At 38.5% G+C, this 25,000-nt stretch overlaps 1 protein-coding gene across 2 annotated transcripts in view; it reads right to left on the reverse strand.

The window, feature by feature from the left end:
• Nucleotides 1-754: 754 nt before the first annotated feature.
• lck (LCK proto-oncogene, Src family tyrosine kinase) overlaps nt 755-25,000 on the reverse strand; it is a 38,672-nt gene continuing 14,426 nt past the window's right edge. For both annotated transcript variants that reach the window (XM_053632830.1, XM_053632831.1), the window contains 8 exons: nt 24,061-24,164; nt 22,359-22,508; nt 20,954-21,106; nt 16,850-17,029; nt 9,255-9,331; nt 3,480-3,633; nt 3,266-3,397; nt 755-1,516 (listed from right to left, as the gene is read on the reverse strand). In XM_053632830.1, the coding sequence (XP_053488805.1) occupies nt 1,311-1,516; nt 3,266-3,397; nt 3,480-3,633; nt 9,255-9,331; nt 16,850-17,029; nt 20,954-21,106; nt 22,359-22,508; nt 24,061-24,164 (1,156 nt within the window). In that variant the 3' untranslated portion in view covers nt 755-1,310. The remainder of the gene's footprint in view (nt 1,517-3,265; nt 3,398-3,479; nt 3,634-9,254; nt 9,332-16,849; nt 17,030-20,953; nt 21,107-22,358; nt 22,509-24,060; nt 24,165-25,000) is intronic.

Here is a 25,000-nt window from a genome sequence, read left to right on the forward strand (position 1 = left end):
CAAATCTGCGAAATCGCACGAAATTCTTTTGCACGGTTTTTCTCAGTCATGTTTGTTGGTAAACGAGACCTTTTAGCTGTACTCGTTTTCGACACACGTGAATCGAAGAGTTCTTTGGCTGAACGTCTCGGCCCGAACCTGCGCAAAACCTGCGGTCGTTTCGAAAAAGCGCGCGCTCCGCGTAATATTGCGGAGTTTGCTTGCTTTTTGCGTTAATTTCTGCGATCGTGATTATAACTTTGGCACTATGTAATTATAACATTTAAGTTTCATTTTTTTTGGATTCTCTGTCTGGTTAATTCCTTTTGCTTTGTTTTATTCTTTGTTTAGAATTTTTTATTTTTTTTTGGTAAACTTTGAACGGAAAAATACCACCATTTGAAATGAATGAGTATCGTGCAGATGTTGAGTATTGTAAGTATATAAGTTGCCTGATTTGTAATAGTTTGTCTCATTTTTCAGACTGTTTTGCATTATTATCATGCTTTAACGCTTACGTTTCCATTACAGAATGCTGTACTCTGTCTATGAAAATAAATTTTAGCCCAAACTGTGTTTCTAATGTATGCTTCATGCTTTATATCGCACACAGTGTTCACCATAACGAACATAATAATAACCCTTAACTTCTTTGATACTAAATTGATACTAATTGTTTCTCAGGTCAACATGGGGAAACATATTATAAATAATTATATTTCATACTGATTTGTTGTAGGTTGTTTTGACCCCAAGAGCAACATGGTGAAATAAATGTATTAAATGACTTTTATTTATACATTTCAACAAAATTAAAAAAAAGAGAGAGAGAACATTTTATTTCATTGTTCTTGCCACTCACACTGATGTTCGAGGGTCCTCATGTGAGTTCAGGCGTTTTCTTACCGCTCTGAACTACACATTTTGGTGTCAGAAGAGGGAAATCAGTTTATTTTATTTGGACTATTTATAGGTAGTTAAGCTAAATACAGGACACGATGAACACTGATAGGATTACGTACAAGGAGTTGAAAGACAATCATTCCGCACTTCAAGAGTGAAAATGGCTGGTGATGGACAGTTTTTTGTTTTTTTTTCTCAGACATCTTCAGCCTTGTTAAAAAGCAAATAAAACTACAGGAGCTAATTACTGTCTTTAAAAATGGAAGAGAGAAAAAAAGAGACCCACTGTCCTCAAATAAGGACCTCAGTAGGTTATATACTGTACATAACATAATCAAGGAGAAGAAAAAAAGATAGGGATGTTTCTGTCTTGTAATAATCACGGATAAGCACAGCTCTGTCTTTTTAAACCATCGTTTGGTTCATCCTCAGTAAGGCTGCTCCTGATACTGCCGCTCGGTGGCCGTGGTGAAGTCCTCCAGGACGCTGCGCAGGTACTCGAACGTAGGGCGCTTCTCCGGGTCTTCTGTCCAACACTCCATCATTATGACGTACAGGTCCTCGGGACAGTTGTCCGGACGAGGCATGCGGTACCCTTTCTCCAAGTTCTGGATCACCTCAGGATTCGTCATACCTGAAAAGAGAGCTCTCTTTATAAATATCACCTATCCTGATAATATACAGTCATGTGGGAAAAAAATAAGGACACCCCATGGAAATTGTTGGCTTTTTTTTGACATATTTGGAAAAGCAAGTAAGACACACCCCTACATTTATCACACCTTCAAATCCATATAATCAGAATCAGGTGTTTAGGGTCGGGTGCCGGTGATTAGAACCTGCTCAGGGAGTGCAGGTGGAACTGGTCTTATTTATACCCCTCTCATATCTAGTGTCTGGTGTTCTCTTTGCTATTGAGGTGTGTGGTGTCATCATGCCAAGATCTAATGAGTTCTGTAAGGCCTTCAGAAAAAAGGTTGTGGATCCCTATGAGTCTGGTAAGGGATTTAAAAACATCTCCAAATTATTTGAAATATATCGTTCCACTGTACGGAAAATAATCTACAAGTGGCGCAGATTTCAAATGACTGCCAATTCGTCCAGGACTGGCCGTCCCAGCAAATTCAGCCCGGGAGCAGCCCGTCTGATGCAAAAAGAAGTCTCCAAGAACCCTAAAATTTCATCATAGGATCTTCTAGTAAGTCTTGCAACTGTTGGTGTCAAAGTGCATGCTTCTACAATCAGAATGTACAGATTTGACCTGCATGGGAGGCGTACCAGGAAAAAACCTTTGCAAGACTACAGTTTGCCAATGAGCGTATAGGAAAAGACCAGGCCTTTTGAAATAATGTGCTCTGGACAGACGAATCAAAGATAGAGTTGTTTGGACACAGTAACAGCAGACATGTTTGGTGCAGACCAAAGACAGCTTTTCAGGAGAAGCGCCTCATACCAACTGTGAAGCACGGTGGTGGGAATGTTATGGTTTGGGGTTGCTTCACTGTCTCAGGAACTGGACAGCTTGCATTCATTGATTCAACTATGAATTCTGCATCATAACAAAGAGCGCTTGAAGATAACGTGAGGCCATCTGTCTGAAAGTTGAAGTTGAACCAAAAGTGGACTTTTCAACAGGATAATAATCCTAAGCGCATGAGCAAATCCACCAAGGAATGGCTCAAAAAGAAGAAACGGAGGGTTATGGAACGGCCTAGACAAAGCCCGGATTTGAATCCCATTTAAATATTGTGGGGGGATTTGAAACAGGCAGAACATGCAAGAAAACCCTCAAACATCTTGCAGCTGAAAGAATATTGAATGGAAGAGCGGTCAAAAATCCCAGCAAGCCTGGTGGAGAATTATACAAAACACCTACAAGAAGTTATTTCTGCTAAAGGGGACAATACTAGCTTTTGAGGCCAAGGGTGTACTTACTTTTTCCACAGAGGAATATCACATCTATTGATATTTCTGTTGAATAAATGATTGAAAACGCTAACTTTCCTTGTGCTCTTGTTCAAGTATATCAACTTCATTAATATGCGCTGTTTCAAAGATGATCAAATGTTTGTTTGTATTAATATGTAAAAAAAAAAAAAAAGGCCAACCATTTCCATGGGGTGTACATATTTTTTCACATGACATCTTTTCAGACATTCGTGGACGTCTGGATTCTGATTGGTCAGAACGTGGTGATTCATTTTATATAACAGTCGTGCAGCTGCACTGTATGCCAGACTCTCCACAAATCTTTTTTATCCATTTATAGTTACATTTAACGTTGTGGAACATCCATGAAACAATTTTATTCCTCATGTTCATTCATGAGATATCCATCATGACTTTCAGCATCAATAAATAAACAGAGGTAATGTTTTTATACCTGGGTAAGGAATTCTGCCGTAGGTCACAATCTCAGTCAGCAGGATGCCAAAAGACCAGACGTCTGACTTGATGGAGAATGTGCCGTAGTTGATGGCTTCAGGAGCCGTCCATTTGATGGGAAACTTCGCACCTTTGGGCCAAAACGATCAAGCTCAGTCAGTTTCTGATCGAACACAGAGTCCATAGAATACAGCAGGGCCATGACATCTCACCTTCTCTGGCTGTGTATTCGTTGTTCTCGATGAGCCGGGCGAGGCCGAAGTCTGCGACCTTGCATATGAGTTCATCAGACACCAGGATGTTGGCGGCTCTCAGGTCTCGGTGGATGTAGTTCTTCTGCTCGATGTAGGCCATACCATCAGCCACCTGCAGGGGGCAGCACGTCATTATGAATGAAATCTGTGTGTGTGTGTGTGTGTGTGTGTGTGTGTGTGTGTGTGTTCGTGTGCACTGGCAGTGTTGGTGTACATAAAGAGACACTGAGATGTGGGCCAAGTTCCTGAGTCAGGGAGTGTCCTGCTTCCCTTTGTTTGACCTTTGACCTGTAATAGTCTCCTCCACCCAGTTATCAAAGGGAGATCATTTCTCTTTCACTAATGGATAATTTCCTGTCTTGTTCTCTTATCTACAGGATTCTGGAGTGCCATTTTAGAGACAAATATTATGGCATGGAGTCTGCCAGTTCACATATCACCAATCACTACCCCAATAATGTCCCTTGCCATCCTGAAGCCCATACGCTCCTCCTTCTGCCACCCTGAAGCCCATAAGCTCCTCCTGCCATCCTGAGATAAACACGCTCCTCCTCCTGCCATCCTCAGACCCACAAGCTCCTCCTCCTGCTAACATGAGCCACCTAGCAACATAAGGTCCTCTTCTTGCCAGCCTGAGATCCTCAAGCTCCTTCTCCTGCTAACTTGAGCTACCCAGCTACATAAGCTCCTCCTCTTGCCAGCCTGAAACCCACAAGTTCCTCCTCCTCCTGCTAACCTGAGACCCACAAGTTCTTCCTCCTGCCAGCCTGAGGCTCACAAACTCCTCCTCTTACCACCTTGAGCAACCTGCCATCCTGAGGCCCACAATCTCCTTCCACCATCCTGAGGACCACAAGCTCCTGCCCTTCCTGTTCTGATGCTTACAAACCACCAAGAGTCTGTCTGCATACAAAAACCACAGAGGGGCATGTTTTGATTCCATATATGGAACTTTGAGTGGGTGTGGCTTGATCACCTTAAATGGGAATGTGGGTGTGTCTTTGAAATCACTTCTGGATATCACTGAACAAATCAAGATTGTGACCCTATGTAGGTCGAGTAATTTCCTTTTAAGAAAAAGGCAGTGAGAGCAGCACTCTGCTTCGACTAGGGCGGGGCCTATTTCTGGGCCAGAAAAATGTCAGAAGCCTGAAATGAAGAAACTATCCAGATGGATAGATCCAGAACATGGATTTTTTTTTTTTAACATTAAAATAATTAATGCTACATTAATTAATGTTAATGTGTATGAGAAACGAAAGTGGGATGGTGTGTGTGTGTGTGTGTGTTTGTGTGTGTGAGCAGATGCATTGTTTCTGAAATGGCAGTAGATAAGTACTCAATGCTAAAAAACAAAAGCATGAAAGATATCCATCTCTGGCAGCAGTAGCAAACTTTTCAGGAGGTATGTGTGTGTGTTTCACGGAAATGTACCCTCTAGGTGTCTATGTGTGTGTGTGTGTGTGTGTGTGTGTGTGTGTGTGTGTGTGTGTGTGTGTGAGAGAGAGAGAGAGAGAGAGAGAGGGAGGAACAGAGTGAAATGTAAATTGAAACTGATAAGCAAAGATTTCACACATAAGTGAGATGTGACAGGTTCTTTTGGCAGCTAGTAGAGGGAAATGTGGGTAAAGGGTGTGTGTGTGTGTGTGTGTGTGCGTGTGTGTGTGTGCGCGTGTGTGTGTGTGTGTGTGTGTGTGTGTATGGCTGTAATTTAATCTTCAAACACTTGGGTTTATAACTGCAAAACAAACAAACCTGCTTAATCCTTAAATCTTTAAAGTGGCAGAAATCCTGTCTTTATACAGACACGCTTCTTTTACTTCAGACAATCGGACAGTTCAAAAGACGACCCTGCAGCTTTCATATCACTTCAGCTGTGTAAAATGGGAGCGTCTCTCAAGGTCACGTGATCAGAGTGACCGCGTGTGACCTGAAAAACTGTATTATCAGCCCTTATCCCACCGTGCTGACCAATTATAGCTGCTATAATGTAAGCGAGAACGGGAACTTGTTTCAAGGACGTTCCACAACATTAAATTTCAAAGAGTTTGCAGATTTGTGTCATTCATTAATAAATAAAAGATTATTAGTTTTGGCAAGTTGTTGCGGTATAAACGGAGTAAAACAATTCAGGATGTGCAGTTATAGGAAAATAATCAACATTAAGCTTAATTCTCCAGTTACACTTGATGAAGTCTTTCTTTGGACTTCCTACAGTCCTGAAACACACGGTACTATTGACATTTGTGGCATTTTTACAGTAATATTATTATTATTATTATTAGTAGTAGTAGTAGTAGTAGTAGTAGTAATAATGTTATTATTATTATTATTATTATTATTAGTAGTAGTAGTAGTAGTAGTAATAGTAGTAATAATATTATTATTATTATTAGTAGTAGTAATAGTAGTAATATTATTGTTATTATTATTATTAGTAGTAGTAGTAGTAGTAGTAGTAATAGTAGTATTAATGTTATTATTATTATTAATAATAATAATAATAATATTATTATTATTAGTAGTAGTAGTAGTAATAGTAATAGTAGTAATAATATTATTATTATTATTAGTAGTAGTAATATTATTATTAGTAGTAGTAGTAGTAATAGTAATAGTAGTAATAATATTATTATTAGTAGTAGTAGTAGTAGTAGTAATAGTAGTAATAATGTTATTATTATTATTATTATTAGTAGTAGTAGTAATAGTAGTAATATTATTATTATTATTAGTAGTAGTAGTAATAGTAATAGTAGTAATAATGTTATTATTATTATTATTAGTAGTAGTAGTAGTAGTAATAGTAGTAATATTATTATTATTATTAGTAGTAGTAGTAGTAGTAATAGTAGTAATAATGTTATTATTATTATTATTATTAGTAGTAGTAGTAGTAGTAATAGTAGTAATATTATTATTAGAAGTAGTAGTAGTAGTAGTAGTAGCAGTATTCAAATGGATATTTGCAGCTATTTAGAAAAGTGTGTGTCATTAAATAGAGCAGAAGTTAATCAGCACTCGTCCTGAATCTGTTTGTGTGTTTTCATTCTCTTATTATGAGATTACAGACTCGATTTTCAGAGCTGCTTATCCACCAGCTTTCCAGACTATTGCATAATCATGTTGTTAAGAAATGTGTTGTGAACATTTTTTCAGTCTGCTTAATTCCAAAATATTGTTTAATCCCAGTGGGAAAAGATTTAATATTCATACTAAATGTAGGTAACACTTTACACTAATATTTTACTACATTACTTAACATTAATAATCCCTAGACTGCAGCATTAATACACCACCAGTAACATTAACAAAGTAACTAACACTTGTTCTAACTGATGTTTTTTAACCAAACAACAACAACAACAACAACAACAACAACAACAATAATAATAATAATAATAATAATAATTATTATTATTATTATTATTATTATTATTATTATACCCATCCATCCATCCATCCATCTTCTGTACCAATTTATCCTTTTCAGGGTCGCGGGGAACCTGGAGTCTATCCCAGGGGGCATGGGGCACAAGGTGGGGTACACCCTGGACAGGGTGCCAATCCATCGCAGGGTACACTCACATACACACTCACACACCCATTCATACACTACGGACACTTTGGACACGCCAATCAGCCTACCATGCATGTCTTTGGTCTGGGGGAGGAAACCGGAGTACCCGGAGGAAACCCCCGCAGCACGGGGAGAACATGCAAACTCCGCACACATAGGGCCTATTATTATATAATGCATACGATATAATACAGATACAAATAGGAGGTGCACTATTGTTTACATGACACTATTGTTTACAGTTTCCGAATCCGAATTATTGATATACAGTCAAGTGAAAAAAAGGACACCCTTGCCCTCAAAAGGTAGCAGAAATAACTTCTTGTAGGCGTTTTGCATAATTGTCCACAGAGTTTGCTGGGATTTTTGACCGCTCTTCCATGTGATAATCTTTCAGTTGCAAGATGTTTGAGGGTTTTCTTGCATGTTCTGCCTGTTTCAAATCCCCCCACAATATTTCAATGGGATTCAAATCCGGGCTTTGTCTAGGCCGTTCCATAACCCTCCGTTTCTTCTTTTTGAGCCATTCCTTGGTGGATTTGCTCGTGTGCTTAGGATCATTATGTTGTTGAAAAGTCCATTTTCGGTTCAACTTCAACTTTCAGACAGATGGCCTCACGTTATCTTCGAGCACTCTTTGTTATGATGCAGAATTCATAGTTGAATCAATGAATGCAAGCTGACCAGTCCCTGAGGCAGCGAAACAACCCCAAACCATAACATTCCCACCACCGTGCTTCACAGTTGGTATGAGGCGCTTCTCCTGAAAAGCTGTCTTTGGTCTGCGAAAAAACATGTCTGCTGTTACTGTGACCAAACAACTCTATCTTTGATTCGTCTGTCCAGAGCACATTATTTCAAAAGGCCTGGTCTTTTCCTATACGCTCATTGGCAAACTGTAGTCTTGCAAAGGTTTTTTCCTGGTACGCCTCACATGCAGGTCAAATTTGTACATTCTGATTGTAGAAGCATGCACTTTGAGCCCAACAGTTGCAAGACTTACTAGAAGATCCTATGATGAAATTTTGGGGTTCTTGGAGACTTCTTTTTGCATCAGACGGGCTGCTCTCGGGCTGAATTTGCTGGGACGGCCGGTCCTGGACGAATTGGCAGTCGTTTGAAATCTGCGCCACTTGTAGATTATTTTCCGTACAGTGGAACGATATATTTCAAATAATTTGGAGATCTTTTTAAATCCCTCGCCAGACTCATAGGGATCCACAACCTTTTTTCTGAAGGCCTTACAGAACTCATTAGATCTTGGCATGATGACACCACACACCTCAATAGCAAAGAGAACACCAGACACTAGATATGAGAGGGGTATAAATAAGACCAGTTCCACCTGCACTCCCTGAGCAGGTTCTAATCACCGGCACCCGACCCTAAACACCTGATTCTAATTATATGGATTTGAAGGTGTGATAAATGTAGGGGTGTACTTACTTTTTCCATGTGACTGGTCTGGTTTTTTTTTTTTTGTTCATTTAAAATGTGAAAATTACTACAAAATGTCAGTTTTATGTGTCAATTGATAGAGTGTATCACCTTTATTAATAGGCACTGTTTCAAAGAGGACCAAATGTTTGCTTGTCCAAATATGTAAAAAAAAAAAAAAAAAAAAAAAAAAACAACAACAACAACAATTTCCATGGGGTGTACTTATTTTTTCACATGACTGTAGATACTGATATGTATATTTGGAGCACTAAACAGATACACGCCGCAAAAAAAAAATGTAAATGAAAATATCTAGAATACGGCGATTATATAAATCAAATGAAATATTATTCAGCCTGTTTATTGAGATGCTTTTAAACATATCAAGCTATTCGCAGGTCATTGCTTCTAGAAATGAATGCTTAAGATTAGAAAAATAATCTACCAATAGATCATGACGTTTTTGAGCGTGAAACGAATAAAAATATTTAGAAATAGGCTTAGTATTCATATATTTGTTTTATTGTATTTTCATGAGCGGAAATGTGAGATCAATTAAAAATGGCTATAATCAAGATGTCTTCACTGAATGTGAGTGAGTAATGGTTTATTAATGTTAATTAATATAATAATGAATGTAATGTATTGTATTTGATGGAGCGCAATAAAGATATACTTCTTATCAGTGGTTAGTGGATGTGTGTTAGACTTACCTGTGAGGCCATATCGATCAGGGTGTTGATTTGCAAATTTGCTCCTTCCGGCGTTTTCAGAAAATCCACCAGGCTGCCTATATTAAAAACACACACACACACACACACACACACACATGCATTATCAGTCAAATTCAACACTGCAACAAAAACAAATGTTTCTTGGAGTAAATATTTTAGCTACGCAGTTATTGTTGCATATGAAGATTTGGTTATGTAAGACATAATAACAGCGGTAAGAATAAGAATAGGAATAATCAGTTTATTTCGCCAAGTACGTTAGACATATGAGGAATTTGTCTTGAAGAATGCATACGTGTATGACACGTAACGTACTAAACAGACCAGACAAGTGCATGGACTTTTAACAAATATTCAAATAATACATTTAAGTATTTCATTTTAAATAGGGAGAAAATGTATTATAAAATAAAAGATTTGGTATAAAGAAGCAGTATCGATCTTTTATATCATTTATATGCAATAATGTATGTACATAGTGCACTTCCAAAGCCCAATATACACTATACTGCATACTGTATAGATTATATAGCAGCGGGTCTAGGATTGAACCCTGAGGGATGCCTTGTGTGAAAAAGCAACACATAAATCAATCATCGTACCTAGCAGAAACACACAATCACAACAAAACCGTCAGGTCTACGCAGACAAACTAATCAATGAGTGAACAGAGAACAGGTGCACACCATAAAGGAACAACCAAAGACAGGACAGAGGCGGAGACTCAAACAGAAACAAAAACATGGCTTTTGCCACCATGGGAACCGTGAGATATTTGACAAAGAGAGTTCAAAAGCTGTGTACTAACCTATGACGTAAACCTGACCTTAGCATTGACATATTGGGAAAACTATAAAACAAATCGAACTGGCGTAACTGATAAATAACGAGGATAATACTGCATTTTTTTTGCAGAACAATTCCAACAGGTGAAAATTAAGGAGGGAATTCCAAAAGTTATAGCAGCTTGAACTTGGGTTTCACCTTCCGTGTTTGGTAAGTGCACAGATGAAGGGAAGCGAGGCGGCAGCCTAACAAATGATATTTTGCTGCCAAGCGTCTTCCAGACTTGATATAAGGGCATAAATAGCAGCAGAAAAGCTTTAGCTTCTAAAAGGAGAACACAACATTCTCAGGAAATCCTGCAGTCAGTCGCTGTGATTTACAGCCTCAAGCTTAGATGTTTAGTTGGGAAAAGAGGAATCGTCCTGCACTTAGGAACTTCCTTTTGGAGGACTGAGGAGGAAAACGCACTTGGAAGAACTCCAGACTCGACATGTTCAGGGTCATGTGTCAAGTTTCGATAATGCTTTTGTCTTATGGAAGACTTATAAAATTATATACTTTATAAACTTTGGCGAGCAAGAACAATAACTCTGCCCCTCACCTCACCTCGCCTCACCTCACCTGAACATTTACCTTAACAAGTGTGCATTTGCACACCCGCATTTATTGGGACTGTTGTGAGTGCACTGTGTGGATGAGAGAGTGTGAAAAGGCCTGAGGGGAAAAGCAGAGACTAACTACAACACAAGCAGCGATTGTCTATTGTAAACAAAAAAAAGATTATCGCATCGCTTGTGCATGAAGGCGCTTTTGTTGCGAGGGCTCTCGAGGAGAACAGCATGCACAGGGATTCACATGACAACACATACGGTATGTGTGCATAAGGAACACCATGTTCGTGAACATGCGGCGTCCGCCGTGGATCACCGAGAGTGCTCATGTGTCTGCAGTATTCAGTTTCCAAAAGGATGTCCACTGCTTTATACGATACTTTTTCACCACTGTGTGCTTTTTAGGATTAGAAAGCAGCGTGATAAACATTGCAAAAGCGACTGAAGTCTTTTACTCCTCTTATACGACAGCAATTTGACAATGATTATAACGTCTCACTTATTAAGGAACTTACGCCTCATGCATTTTATCCATTTATGGTACGTTTCATGTCATGGGACATCCGCGAAACCGGTTAGTTCCAATTGTCGCTTACGCTATAGCAGCTATAAACAGTCGTTCCCTCACCAGCCTCTTTTTTCGTCTCGTCATGTTACCGACAAAGTGTAAACTCTGCTGTCCCGGAAAGGTCAGAAATCTTAAAGTTACAGCTTTACTGTTTCAAAAGCGCTGACGCTGGAGACTCCTTCCATCAATGTGAAATAAATGTCTCCTTACTTTAAGAAAACTTCATCATATCAATATTTACACAAACCGGTTTTGGTTTGTGGCGAACGCTCAGTGTCATTTTCATCGTACTGATTATTTCGTAGTAATCTACCAACTGAGGGAATTGTTGGCGTTTTTTTGCGGCTGAGTTTCTTCGGGATGACTGTTTAATGTTGTTATAAGTGATATGTGGACAAATAATGTCTATAATCTAGAATGCAAATATAAAATGGATGAAAAGTCTAACGTTGTTGTTTAATAAATGAATAAACATCGTTAACGTTGGGAAATTGTAAGAGGAAGCAAGCATTAGAGGATGTGCTGTTATAGGAAAATAATCCACTTTGGACTGATAACAGTAGCATGCATTATTTTCCCATAACAGTGTTTTACTGCTTATGTAAAACATGGAAAGGATTAGCTATAACACTTATGCTAGTCATAATGGACCATATATGTTGACTGACCTGACTAGAGCACTAAGGTCAGGAAAGAGCATTAATAGAAACTTGTTTTATGATTGTGTTTAGTCAGACGCATACACAGACTGCGGTAATGAAAAATAATAATAATTAAAAAAAAGATGACAGTGACAATAACCTAAAAAGGTATTGTATGTAATTACGGTCGACATGTACAAAGCAGTCTATATAATTCTCTCAAGCATGGAACCTCATATTGTTCAGTTAGATGAAAGTTATTATTATGGGATGTACAGGTTTATTCTTCTCAGTGTAAGAGTGTTATGGTTGCTTAGCATTAATAACAACAGCATGTTCTGTCTCCTTTCTGCAGTGAGTCTACAGGCCGTGCGTGTGTCGTAAAGGTCACATCATGTTCGTTCATGCATGGACTTCTCCCAGAAGAGAAGTGCGCACGTCTCTCCCGAAAGAGAAGTGAATCAGCGAACGGGCGGACACTAGGTCCGATTGTTTTACAAAACGGACATGCACTTTAGGTACAAAACGCTTACAATGGTCTAATCCGGACCATAAACACAAGAATGAGGAGAGTTCCCATGTCAGCAGACACAAAAAACACAGACAGACAGTAGACAGACAAGCAGACAGCGGTACTACAACTACGCCACAATTATTTTGCTATATAAATAAATGACAACAAATCACACCTTTAGGGTGTGCAGTTGTAATGACTGATTAATGTTTGTTATAGCAATCCCATACTGTAGATGTTCTACTGATCCACACAATCTCTTTAGATGTTATAGCAATACAGTTTGAAAGTTTATTTATCTTTATTTATCTCCTAGTAATATTAATGAAATAAAAAATGGAGCCTTAAAAGGAAAAATGGAGCTTTGACCATGCTTTGAGATCCACCTTCGAGTAAGAAAAGGATAGGACATTCCATAATTTTACTTTTTTTTTTGTTTAGTCTAGTAGATTCATAACATGGGTCGTTTTTAACACTTTTATTTCACGGTGGTCAAAATGACCTGAGTATCATGTCTGTAATATCGAAAAAGTCAAAAAGTTTGAACATACAGTACCTGAGCGAGGACATGTTCATGTAAAGTGTTGCCCCTTTTTATTGTATTCAGAAGACGATTACCAAAAAAAAAAAAAAAAAAAAAAAAAAAGTCTGATCACTGAAAACTGAAAAGTAGATCATTAAGATTTGAGGTAGAATTCCAAAAGTGGAAGTAAGTACTAAAAATTTGAACAGATTACCAAACATTTCTGTTGATTACTAAAATACAAAAGGAAGTACATTACAAAAAGAAGCTGAATGCAAAATATTGAAGTCGATTACTAAAAATTGAAGTCGATTACTAAAAATGTATCTTGATTTGTAAACTTTGTAGCTAATTACTAAAAGTTGAGGTTGATTAATAAAATCTGTAGTGGATTACTGAAATTTTCAAAAAAGATTAGAAATGCTGAAGTAGATTACTCACCATTGAAGTTTATAACTTAAATATATTTTGATTAGGTTGCGTACAGTACTACAATTACTAAAAGTTCAAGTGGAAGATTACTGAAAATGTAACTGTTTGGTTGTAAATGTAAATCATTTCTGATCATTTAAGTGGAGTAAGAAATATTTAAGTCTGCATTTTACATAAAAAAAAAAATGTTGTGGGGATGTAAAAAAACAATTATATATATATATAAAAAAAAGTTTAAATCTGGAACTCTTAATGGTTCTTCGGTTCTATCTTTGAAGGAAGTGTTATGTACTGGAGAACCCTACAACAAAGTGTTTTTCTATCAGAAAGGTTTCCAGGAAGAACTCTTTTTAGCGGATAAGAACCCACGATTATACAAATAACCCCCCTAAGAGTCTAGTTTTGATTTGTTTAATTTGTTTTATTAAGTGTATTAGTCCTTCATTGTGGAAGATAATTATCCAGTTATACTAATTATCCAAGGAACCCTTAAAGAAGAACCTTTTTTTTCTAAGAGTGTATGTATTAATATTAACTGGGGGAGTATGTGGTCCAAATTCCAGATCATTGGTGAATATTTTCTTCTCAATACCAACAACACGTGAGTTGTCAGGTACTTGGTATGCTCCTAGAGAAAAGGGTTCTTCAAGGGTTCTTTAAAGGTTCATTGGATAATTAATGAACTATTTATACCTCTACAATTTATATGGCTTTAAATGGAAGTTCAAATAAAGGAAAGTAAACACAAGTAGGCGTGTTCAAACAAAAAAATGCTTTGAAGCATTGCTCTACGTCTAGGAAGAATTTCATATATATATCTAACCTTAACATAATGGTTTCTGTTAGTACGTTATGTGTAATGGTCTGACAGTAGTAGTGGACCACCTGTGTAGCTATTTGCGTACAAACCCATGTGTGTGTGTGTGTGTGTGTGTGTGTCACAATGTGCTCTTGACGGTCTCAGTGTAGCTATTTTCAGAGATGACCTATGCAAGTTATGTCAAGTTAGCTTTGATGTCTTTTTAGAGGCTGCAAAAGCAGTGTAAACCTCATCCGGCCTTAAACAACACAAATACACATGCCTTCAAGGTCATATGCTGCTTTTTTTTTTTGTTAAAAGAGGAAGCCAATATGTGTCTTTGTAGAACCATACACATTCGTGGCAGGAAATGTCACGATTTACAGACCTGCACCTTTATACTTCTTGATTTTTTTTTTTTCCAGTCTAACCACTGGAAATTTCCCATAATCCCCCGGGTTCAGAAGAGCAGACATGACCCAATGATGAATAAGTTAATGTTTATAGTCTGAGGTGCAGCTATTCAGGTTTGTGCATGTGTGTGTGATGAAATGTGTGGGGGGTGGGTACACATGCAAAAGTACTTACCAGATTTAATAGGTCAAACCATGTAAATGTTAAATCTGCCTGAATTATCATTAAATATCATGTTTTGAACGTGCTCGTTCTAATACGCTATCGTTTCCATAGTAACAGCTCGCTCACAGGGACTTCTGTAGTGGATCCGCCACATAATCCATAATCTAAATAATAAACAGCTTTACCTGTAACTCTGATACTTTTAAAACATTCCTTCCCTATGCCATCATCACTCGTCAATTAAAGGTAGTCCTACCCCTGATTCTAAACAAAGTTAGTCACATATAAGTCGTAGACGACTAAATTGTAGTGTATTGTATCGTGTTTGCAGTTAAATTGGGACATAATCTGATGTAATTATCGAAATCCTTTTAAATGATGCCTAAATCTAAGGTTTACACCCCTGCTTTCTATAAGCTGCATCAGTATGAATAGCAGAAACATTATAACTGGAGTTTATATAATTGTTTTTTTTTGGGGGGGGGGGGGGGGTTGTCTGTATTAGTGTACTTAACTAGCTATTTAGTTCGTCATACTTTGTTACGTTATTTTAGCTACCATCTTTTTAGCCAGTAGATTTCCAGGAAAGCAAAAAATTCTGACTGGGCAGCAGAGTTAACATCACTCTGAATTTCTTTATTGCTATATTTTATTTTAAAGATCTTGCTTAAATATAATGTTACATTTAAAAAATAAATAAATAAATAAATAAATATATATATATATATATATATATATATATATATATATATATATATATATATAAACAGTACATGAATAATCATGCACTAATACCTGAATTAATACTTACTTACACATGAACTAATGATGAGTTAAGGCATGCACTAATCACGAACGAATGAAGAGCTAACCTTACCTACGATGTGAGTCTTATCAAACGTGAATAAAATGAAACATTTCATATTGTTTATATAATTTGCCATATGCAGCTGCGTACACAAACCTCATTGGATGGCGCTTAATTACTTTCCTAATTTACATTCATCCTGCTTATTGAACGTAGACAGACGCACTAATACTACACCAATCGTTTCATCTCAACACGTCTCCATCCGTCTCTCTCTGGGACAGGACACACGTACTGTACATGCAGTAACACGTTTTAGTTAAACAGATGGAGGTACGCTAGCTGCGCTAATCAAATGCTAATTGTGATGGCTCGGTGCACCTATTAAATAAAGATACTATGTCAGGGGCAGTGTTTCGGCACAGTCGTTGTGTTTTAAGGGAGCTGTAATTGATGTAACAGTGAGGTGTATTTCACTAACCTAGGATATATATCGCTAACTTCGATTCACCGCTTAGTGTAATCAATTACGCTAACACCAGGCAGTTATTTTCCAGTTTGTAAATTTAACAGATTGGCCCCTTTACCTTACAAATGTTCTTAATTAGTTTGAAAAGTTTCCAGTTAGACTTACAAAAGTCCCTTAACCTATATTAGCGTTAACTAGCCTGATACATATCGCTAACCTAGATTTTCCAATTAGCCTAATCAGTTTTTCCAACCTCAATTTTCCAGCTATTCTGACAAAAAACGTCACTCAGATTGTCCAGTTTACCTGAAAAATATATTTCCTAAGCTCAATTTCACAGCTAGCGTGATTAGTGTCCTACATTTTCCCACTTAACCTTATAAAGTTCACTAACCTAAATTAGCTCTAAGATAGACTTTACTAATCTGATAAATTTCACCAGCCTAGATTTCCGTTGGCCTAGTCGTTTGTGCTAACCTCAAGTTTCCGGTTATTCTGAAGAATTGCACTTAGACTTTCCACTTTAACTGAGAAACTTTCACAGCTATTCATAACCACAATTTCATAGCAAGCCTTATAAATCATGCTAATTTTGATTAGCCAGTTAACCCAATAAAGTTCACTAATCTAGACTGTTCTTAGTCACAGTATATATTGACATACTGTATATAGCATGGCAAAATAGCAATTCCAGCACACCAGGACACAGAATAATAAATAAATTGTTATGTGGTAAGGAGATACCGTGAAATTCGTGAAATTGGGTCAGACGGTTATCACGCCACGATTTTATCAGACCATTTCTACCGCTCCTACATCCGTATACACAAACGCCTGCTCTCACCGTTCTCCATGAACTCGGTGACGATGTAGATGGGTTCCTGAGTGACCACAGCGAAGAGGCGTACGAGTCGTGGGTGCTGCAGGTTCTTCATCAGGTTAGCCTCGGCCAGGAAGGCGTCGATGGACATGGTGCCATGTTTCAGACTCTTAATGGCCACTCTCCGGTTATTATTGTACAAACCTGGATGGGTAGATAGAAGTAAAGTCAATATATCTGTCTGAAATAATACAACAATTACATATATCAAGACTCCAGGATTACAGCCAGGTCGAATCGTGAAAGATTGAGGTACAGAAACAGGTATTTAGAATAAATAAAGATTGTAATGCAGTCTGATTGAATTTTCTGATAGCAGTGAACACACAAAGCTCACCAGTGTGACTCCAAGAACTGGCTTTTATGTGCTGTGTAGCGATTACGCTAACTTCCACTGTCCACTGGAACATAAGGTAGGAGTGAATAAATCTCTACACCACCCAGCTGAGAACCACAACTGTGCTGACTACCATGAAAAGCAAATGAGGTGACCGAGGGGATAAAAACTTATTCAAGCAGTTTCATGAATGGAATAAATTATTGAGTATAATATGGCATTTAACGCCGTCCTTTTCAAATAATACGAAGTTGTCAACAGTTGTGTATGGAGGGGTTTTTTTTGTGTGTGTGTGTGGTTTTTTGGACTTTAATAATTAAACAATTCAATATATAATGAAATAATTCAATAAGGAAATATATATATATTTAAATGTAGCAATAAATAAATAATACTGGGGGCATAAATAATCAAAACTGGCTCAAAACGTCTCAAATTTTGTTTGCTACGACGCGCAGCATTAAATATGTTTTACGATTATGGTGAGATTCCCTGGTTTTACAGTAAAAATACATTTTTAATAAGCAAACAACGATACAAAATTATGAGGCCGAGAGATGCTATTCTAGCACTACATACGTAGCACAACAACTAACACGGCAAATGCTAGTTTTATGCTAACTAGTTTTATGCTAATCACATGATATTGGGGTGGGGGTGGAAAAACAAAAAACAAAGCACTCATGTACTCATTTTTGTGTTGTTAATTAGTGAATCATGATCACTATGATTTGAAGTGAATGATAATCGAAGGATAAACTGCTAGCATGTCATCCAAAAGTACGTGCTGACATGCTAGGTGTCATCGTGGTGGCTTCTAGATTAATCTCCGACACCACTGTACGCTGATATCTATTGTACTGGCTGTGACTGGAACAGGATATACACAATAAAGAACAAAAAAAGTTCCAAAAGATAGCATTATTATTATTATTATTATTACCGTCATCACAACACTGCAGCTTCCCGTTTAGGGCTAAATACCAAACGAATGCTAATGAAAAGAGCGAAGTGACCCAATTATGTTACACTGATTCAATTCTGCTAATCCCAGAAATGTGAGTTCTGTTTGTGCGTACATGTGGGACAGGAAATTAAAGATTTGCCATTTTACTACTATAGGATACGTTTATTTGAATACGTTTACACTCAGATTTCAAACGTTCACTTAGCTTATGGTTAGTCTGAAACTTCTACTCAGATTTCTCAGTTAGCCTGATGCATCTTACTGACCTAGCGTTTCTAATTATTAGCCCACTGTATTTCACTGGCCTAGATATCTTTTCTTAGCCTGTTATATTTGAGCAGATTAGCTTTCCTGGTTAGCTCGATGAATTTCACTGACCCAGTTCTCCCAATTAGCCTAATTAAAGCAAACCTAAGACTTTGATTACATTTTGTATTTAAGGCATTTTACACCACAGCGCTCCTCGAGTCTGGATTGTGATTGGTCAGAAGGTGTTGATGAATTTTCTATAACAGCAGCTCTGACAGTCGTGCAGCTATATTATATTAACACGCTCGTTCTAACGTGTTATCGTTTCTACAGTATAGTAACAACTTAACGTTTATGGAAGGAGTCTCCAATGTTAGTGCGTTTTACCAGTCAGAGGTAAAGCCTGGTGAAGGAATGAGCGTTTTTAGCTGCTGAACTATTGACATATAAAGGACCTTGAACCTTGATTTTCGGCTGTTACGCAACATTAATCATAACGATACATATATTACAAAATCATTCTTTATTTAATGAAAAAAAAAAAACTATTGGTAAATTGCTGTGGTATAAGAAGAATAAAACATTTCAGGAGCATGCTGTTGTAGGAAAATACTCAACTCCGCTTCATCTCCCGACCCTGTTGTTGATTATGTTCCTATATAAGCACAACGCTGAGGGTTTTATTCCTTACGTAAACTACTTTGGATAATCAAAATAACGTCTTTCAGCCTACGCTAACAGTTTTCCAGATCATTTAACACAGACATGTGGATTTCATAGTTGATCTGATAAACAAGGTTTCCCAGCAAACCAGATAGTGTGAGATAAAAACAGACAGTCTGAGCCAAAATCTAAGGATGAATTGTATTTAGGGACATTCCTATCATGCACAACTGACTTTTAGGATTAAAGAAATCCCGCTATTCAGAAAAGAAGCCCTCTGCTTTCCCAGGAATGGCAATGCCTTATTCACTGGTATTGTAGCATCAGAGGAGATTTACTTTAATTACTCAGTGCTCAAGTTAAGGCATGTTTCTTCACATCTGTCGCTTAGTCATTCGATTCCAAAGGAGACTGAGAATCAAGTTGATTCCTGACCAGTATCGACAAATTCACAAAGGCGTTTAAACAAACACACAAGAACACCCAGAGACAGGGCGGTCCGCCAACGGACGGATTTCTTTATCATGCGAATATCGGATTTATTATGTTCACAACTTGTTCGGTCATCAGTGTTTGGCAAAGCGGCACCACTGAACGCAGCCCAACCTTGAACAGCGGGTCTCTATGAAATTTAAACCCGAGCCTCTTTGTGGTGTCTGCACCTGCCGGGAGCGTTACAGGGACACGGACATCAATGGAAGTAAACATGATAAGACTGGAATGGTGTCAGTAAGAAGAATTCAAATTTCCAGTCCAAAGGTGCAATAGTCCATTGTTTTTTAGCAAGTGGAAATATCTTGAATATAGTCATATTTATCAAGTATTTCTTATAAGGATGTAATAAACCAAATATCAGAGTATTAAACTTATGTCAAGTCAATTGCTCTCATTTCAACCTTGAAATAGTCTTGCTCTATTGGCAGATAAATTTTGCAAATTTTAAACATTTATTGATTTTTTTTTATTTATTTATTTTTTAGAAAGAAGCAAAAAATGATCTGACAATAGAATAAGAAAACTACAAGCTTGAAATGAGTAATAACGTCCAGAAATAGGTTTAATGGTCTTATGTTTGGTTTCTAATAGAAATATAAAGAAATACTAGATAAATCCGACTATATTCAAGACATTTCCACGTTGTTTCCACTTCCACTTTGTTTTGCAGTGCACACATATATTATGTGGATGAGTTCTTTTCATAAGTCTTTTTATAGACACACCCCCAGTTCCCTTTGCTCCACCCCCACACACCCCCACCCGCCCCCCTAGACACTGAAATAAATGTATCCAAGATGGAGAACTTTATTACTGGTAAAGTTCTGGAAGTAACGGCGTGGGTCCTGGATGCAATTTAAATGCGATTTGTGTAAAAGCATTGAAATTTTTTAATAGCAAGCTTTACGTCAAAAATAAAAGGAATCACGTGGATACATTTTTATCACGTAGAGAGCTAGGTAAGGTAATGCTTTGGATGAACCATCTCTATAGAAATGTATGTCATTCTAGCTAAGCCCTGTGTACCTAATGATGCTAACTAGCTGGTAGCGATGGTCAGCCGAGAAGCTCGTTACACACGCGAATGAAAACAGGACGGCGAAGGGGTTCATTTTGTGGACGTTCTACCACATTAAATGTAACTATAAACAGATAAAAAGTACAGCGTGTTTTTCTTTAATAAATAACAATCGTAATCATTGGTGTGGTGTAAGAAGAATAAAACATTTAGGATAGTCCTGATTTTGCGCTAGGCCGTATTATGTAGCCTGGATGAATGAAACAGAAGAGTGAAAGACACAAAATGGTGGTTCATGGATTTGTTTTTGTTTTTGTTTTTTAAACAGTTAATACTGACCCATCCAGACTTCTCCAAACTGTCCCTGTCCCAATCGCCTCTCCAGCTTGAGCGACTCACGTGAAATCTCCCACTCGTCCTGCCACCACGGCTTCTGTGGCATTCGCGTCTGACACGGTTTCACCAGACGTGTGCACAAGCCGTCTGAATCTCCTGCACAGGGAACGAGAGAGAGAAAGAGACAGACAGAGAGAGAGAGAGAGAGAGAGAGGGAGAGAGAACAATACCTGGGGTTGAACAATAAGATCTCTTTGATCACAAAGGAAATGATACACGGGTTTCTGCATACAAGTTTAAGCCACACGCTGACGGAAACCAAGCAAATTGTTTCAGGTCTTTGATGCCTTGTAGCTCATCTAGCTCGAGCTGCACCATTTATTCCATTATACACGTGTATAAAGGGGTGCGGGTTTGAAAACGTAGCCCCCCTACTCCAGCACACTCTGACTTAAAAAAATACACGTTTCACGGTTTCTGTCTACAACAGTTATTATCTTCTTTCATGTGAGAGAGCAAGAACAATACAAGAAGCTGAAAGCTCTCGTTTAGGGAGTGTGTATCTAATCATAGTGTGTTTAGATGTTTTAACGTGTTTTTGTGTCTCGCTTAAAGCTAGCTGTGATACAGTGTGCATCACTTAAAACAGTCAGATGGCTCTCTTTAAAATAGCACATGAGATTAACGAGGAGTTTCTTCTTGCCTGTAAACGTTAACATCCAACGAATGTCGCTAGCTAATGCAGCAGCTCACTAGCTGGCTGTTATAGGAATAATCAGTTTACCACCCCAAAGTTGATTGTTTTCCTATAACAGCGCAACTTATCGTGTTACTATGAAACCACAAAGCATGAACCCGTCTGTCCTGAAGATCCATCCATCCGTTAATTTCCTAGAGACTATCCCCGGAGACTCGAGGGCCACCCTGGATGGGGTGCCAACTCATCACAGGGAACAATCACACACGCTGCGGACAATTTGGAAATGGCAATCAGCCTACGACGCATGTTTTTGGGCTGGAAGTGGAAACCGGAGTACCCTGAGGAAACCCCGGAAGCACGGGGAGAACATGCGCACACAGGGCGGAGACGGGAATCGAACCCCGACCCTGGAGGTGCGAGGCGAACGTGCTAACCCTTAAGCCGCTCTTCCCCCTTGTCCTGACGATTTACAGTTTAAAGCTACAAAGTGCTGACACTGGAGACTCATTCAACAACTGTAACGCCCACACCGTTGACTTGAGGGTCTTTATATTTGAATAACCTTTCGACCGTTTGACATCGGCATCACGCGGAGGGCACGTGTCTCGTGGGCGTGTCGTAGAGTAGGACGAGCTACAGTTGAACATCAGCCTTAACCATGAGTCAGTGTACCGAACATCTGGAGGGTTTCGTGTTTGGCGTACGTACGGGTGTAATGTTTGACCAACTCGGACAGGCAGGTGAAGGAGATCTTGCTGGTGATGTAGAAGCCGCCAGCGTCCAGGTTGCGGATTCTGTAGTGCTTGATGACGTCGCCTTGGTTGTGATCCAGATCTCGCAGAGAGAGAGAGAAGCTGCCTGTGAAGCAGAAGAATATTCATGCTCTTAGACTCCACTACCACCGGTTTATTTCGAACTGTTGTATTCAAGCTTGTTTAACAGGATGTCGTGTTCACACCCTTTATTTTTTTTTTCACATTTGTGACACATGTACACTCCCAGTATAGTCATCACTAACACCAAGTGACTGACACCTCAAACTGACTTTAGATTAGATGGCTTGTTTATTCTGCACTAGTTCTCCGAGCAAGTGAACTAAGATTACGTCAGTTGTATTATTTATTCTCAACAGCGCTGTTGAATGCTTGAGTCTGATTGGTCAGAAATGAATCAGTGCTGATTCATTTCATATATCAGCAGCTCTGATTACAACGTGCAGCCTCAAATCACAGGTTTATATTAACGCGCTCGTTCTAATATGTTATCGTCTCTATAGTAACGGTCCGTTCACAGGGACCGGTATGACGGGCGCGCCGCATAAACAGATTAAAAAGCGTCGTTTTTAATTGTAATTGTTACGGTGAATTTTTCGGAAAACCATCGATTACGGAATGGTAATGGTAGCTACGTTTCCATCCTAGCTGCGGATTTAACTTTTTCGGAATATCGCATAAGACAATTCGCGTATAAAGCACCGTTTCCATCCCATGCTTTCAAGAGAACCAAATCACCACTTCCGGGGGAAACCGCCGCGTCTCGCTCTCTGCCGTTTGAAATTTTCTGAGCCAATTATCCAATCACGTGAGTCGTTGAGGCCAAGCCATGTGACTTTTTTTTTGATGCGCATCGAGGAATTGATTCGGTAAACGTGCTCCCGTCGTCGTTTGTGCGTTTAATGTCTTCTTATCGAATAAAAAAAAAATTATAACAATTGAGCGCATTTTGGAGATTTTATTCACATCTTTTTTTTTCTTTCTTTTTTTTATGCGATATCCCAAAATTCGCACATTCGGGAACATAGCTATAAACAATGCTTCATCGCACTGCAGCATTGTTGATTAGTTTCCTACAGCAAGCATAGTTAGCGAGCTCGTTCCTTTTAGGAAAACTAATGGGGCGATGTTATATGATCAGTCATGTGGCTGATCACAGTTTAATTTAAAGCTCCGCCCTTGCTGCTGTTATTATTATTATTATTATTATTATTATTATTATTATTATTACAGCAAGTAAAATACCATTTTTTCAGCCTTATTTTAGTAAAGAATGATGGAATCTGTTTGAAGAAAATCTCGGTAGTGGATTCAGACTTAGATCTTAATAAAGTCTAATTACAAACGTTCCTTTAATTTTACCATACTCGCTATTTATTCATTATAATATTGGTGTTATTAAATTGGCTATCGCAAGCACAGCTCAGACGTGACTCAGTTACGACATTTACTCCGTTGCGTATTTGCTTCAAAAATACGTCATAAAAATACGTCGCAGCATCAGAACCCGGGTCTGCCGGTTTAAGCGCTTCCTCCTCGACCCATTAAATGTCACCGTTCGTTTATTTCACCGATGGCTTCGGGAGGAAGTGTGTCGTGTTTGATGTGATTGTCGTTGTTTTTGTTCCTCTCATTACCTGGTGTGGTCTCACTCTCTCTGATCAGGAACGAGCCCTGCGTGTTGCCGGGGGCCAGCAGGTGCCTCATGGCATCGTTTCTGGAGAGATCCTTAAAAAACCAGCTGGAACAACAACAACAACAAAAGAAATAAATAAATAAATCAATAACCACACAATCATATATCGAGCTAGAGGAAGCTCTGTACATTTATTGTACTCTCCGCATATTTTCCTTCCTCCTACACACATGAAACTGAACCGGTATGAAATCTTTATAATCAGCGAGGGAGGCCTTGTGGCGCTGCTGACATTTAGGGGGTATTTCAGAGGGATTTCCTCACTCGCCCCTGCGTTCACATACACATTTCTGTCCTCGTCTGGACGTGCATCGTCATATAACTAACGCCAAAAATGACACTGCTGAACCTTTGTGATTTCATTTAACAATCCCATGTGGATACTGTAGACTTGTACCTCCTGCTGTAATCATAAACACTGTCCTGTTGCTCGTCTCAGGCTTCTCGTTCACAATACGACACACTCGGGATGGCTTGTCTTTACTCTCCTACACCTGTGCAGTGTAATGACTCAATCACATTATCACCCAGGGTTCCCCTATGAGTCGGTTTCCTCTCAAGTGTTCTTCCTCGTGTCCTCTCTATCACCTCTGCCTTGTTCATTCAGGGATCTAAAGCTACACCTGGATTGCTGTCAATCTTCTGTCGGACCTCGGTTATCAAACGGGATACGGACTGATGTAGACGTAAAATTGTTCGTAGGAGCTTTTACACAAGAAATCCAGTAAGTCGGGAAAGGTTTCGTTTCCAGGCTGAATATTCTGTCATGTTCTTATTAGTAAATATCTACTATAATTAGATGAGCTTTAACATTATTGGTGATTGTTATAGCTTTTGTATTCGTTTGAGTGCAAACGTTTGTATAACCTTAGGACAACATT

The sequence above is a fragment of the Ictalurus furcatus genome, chromosome 9 (genome assembly GCF_023375685.1).
Source record: "Ictalurus furcatus strain D&B chromosome 9, Billie_1.0, whole genome shotgun sequence".
NCBI classification, from domain to species: domain Eukaryota; kingdom Metazoa; phylum Chordata; class Actinopteri; order Siluriformes; family Ictaluridae; genus Ictalurus; species Ictalurus furcatus.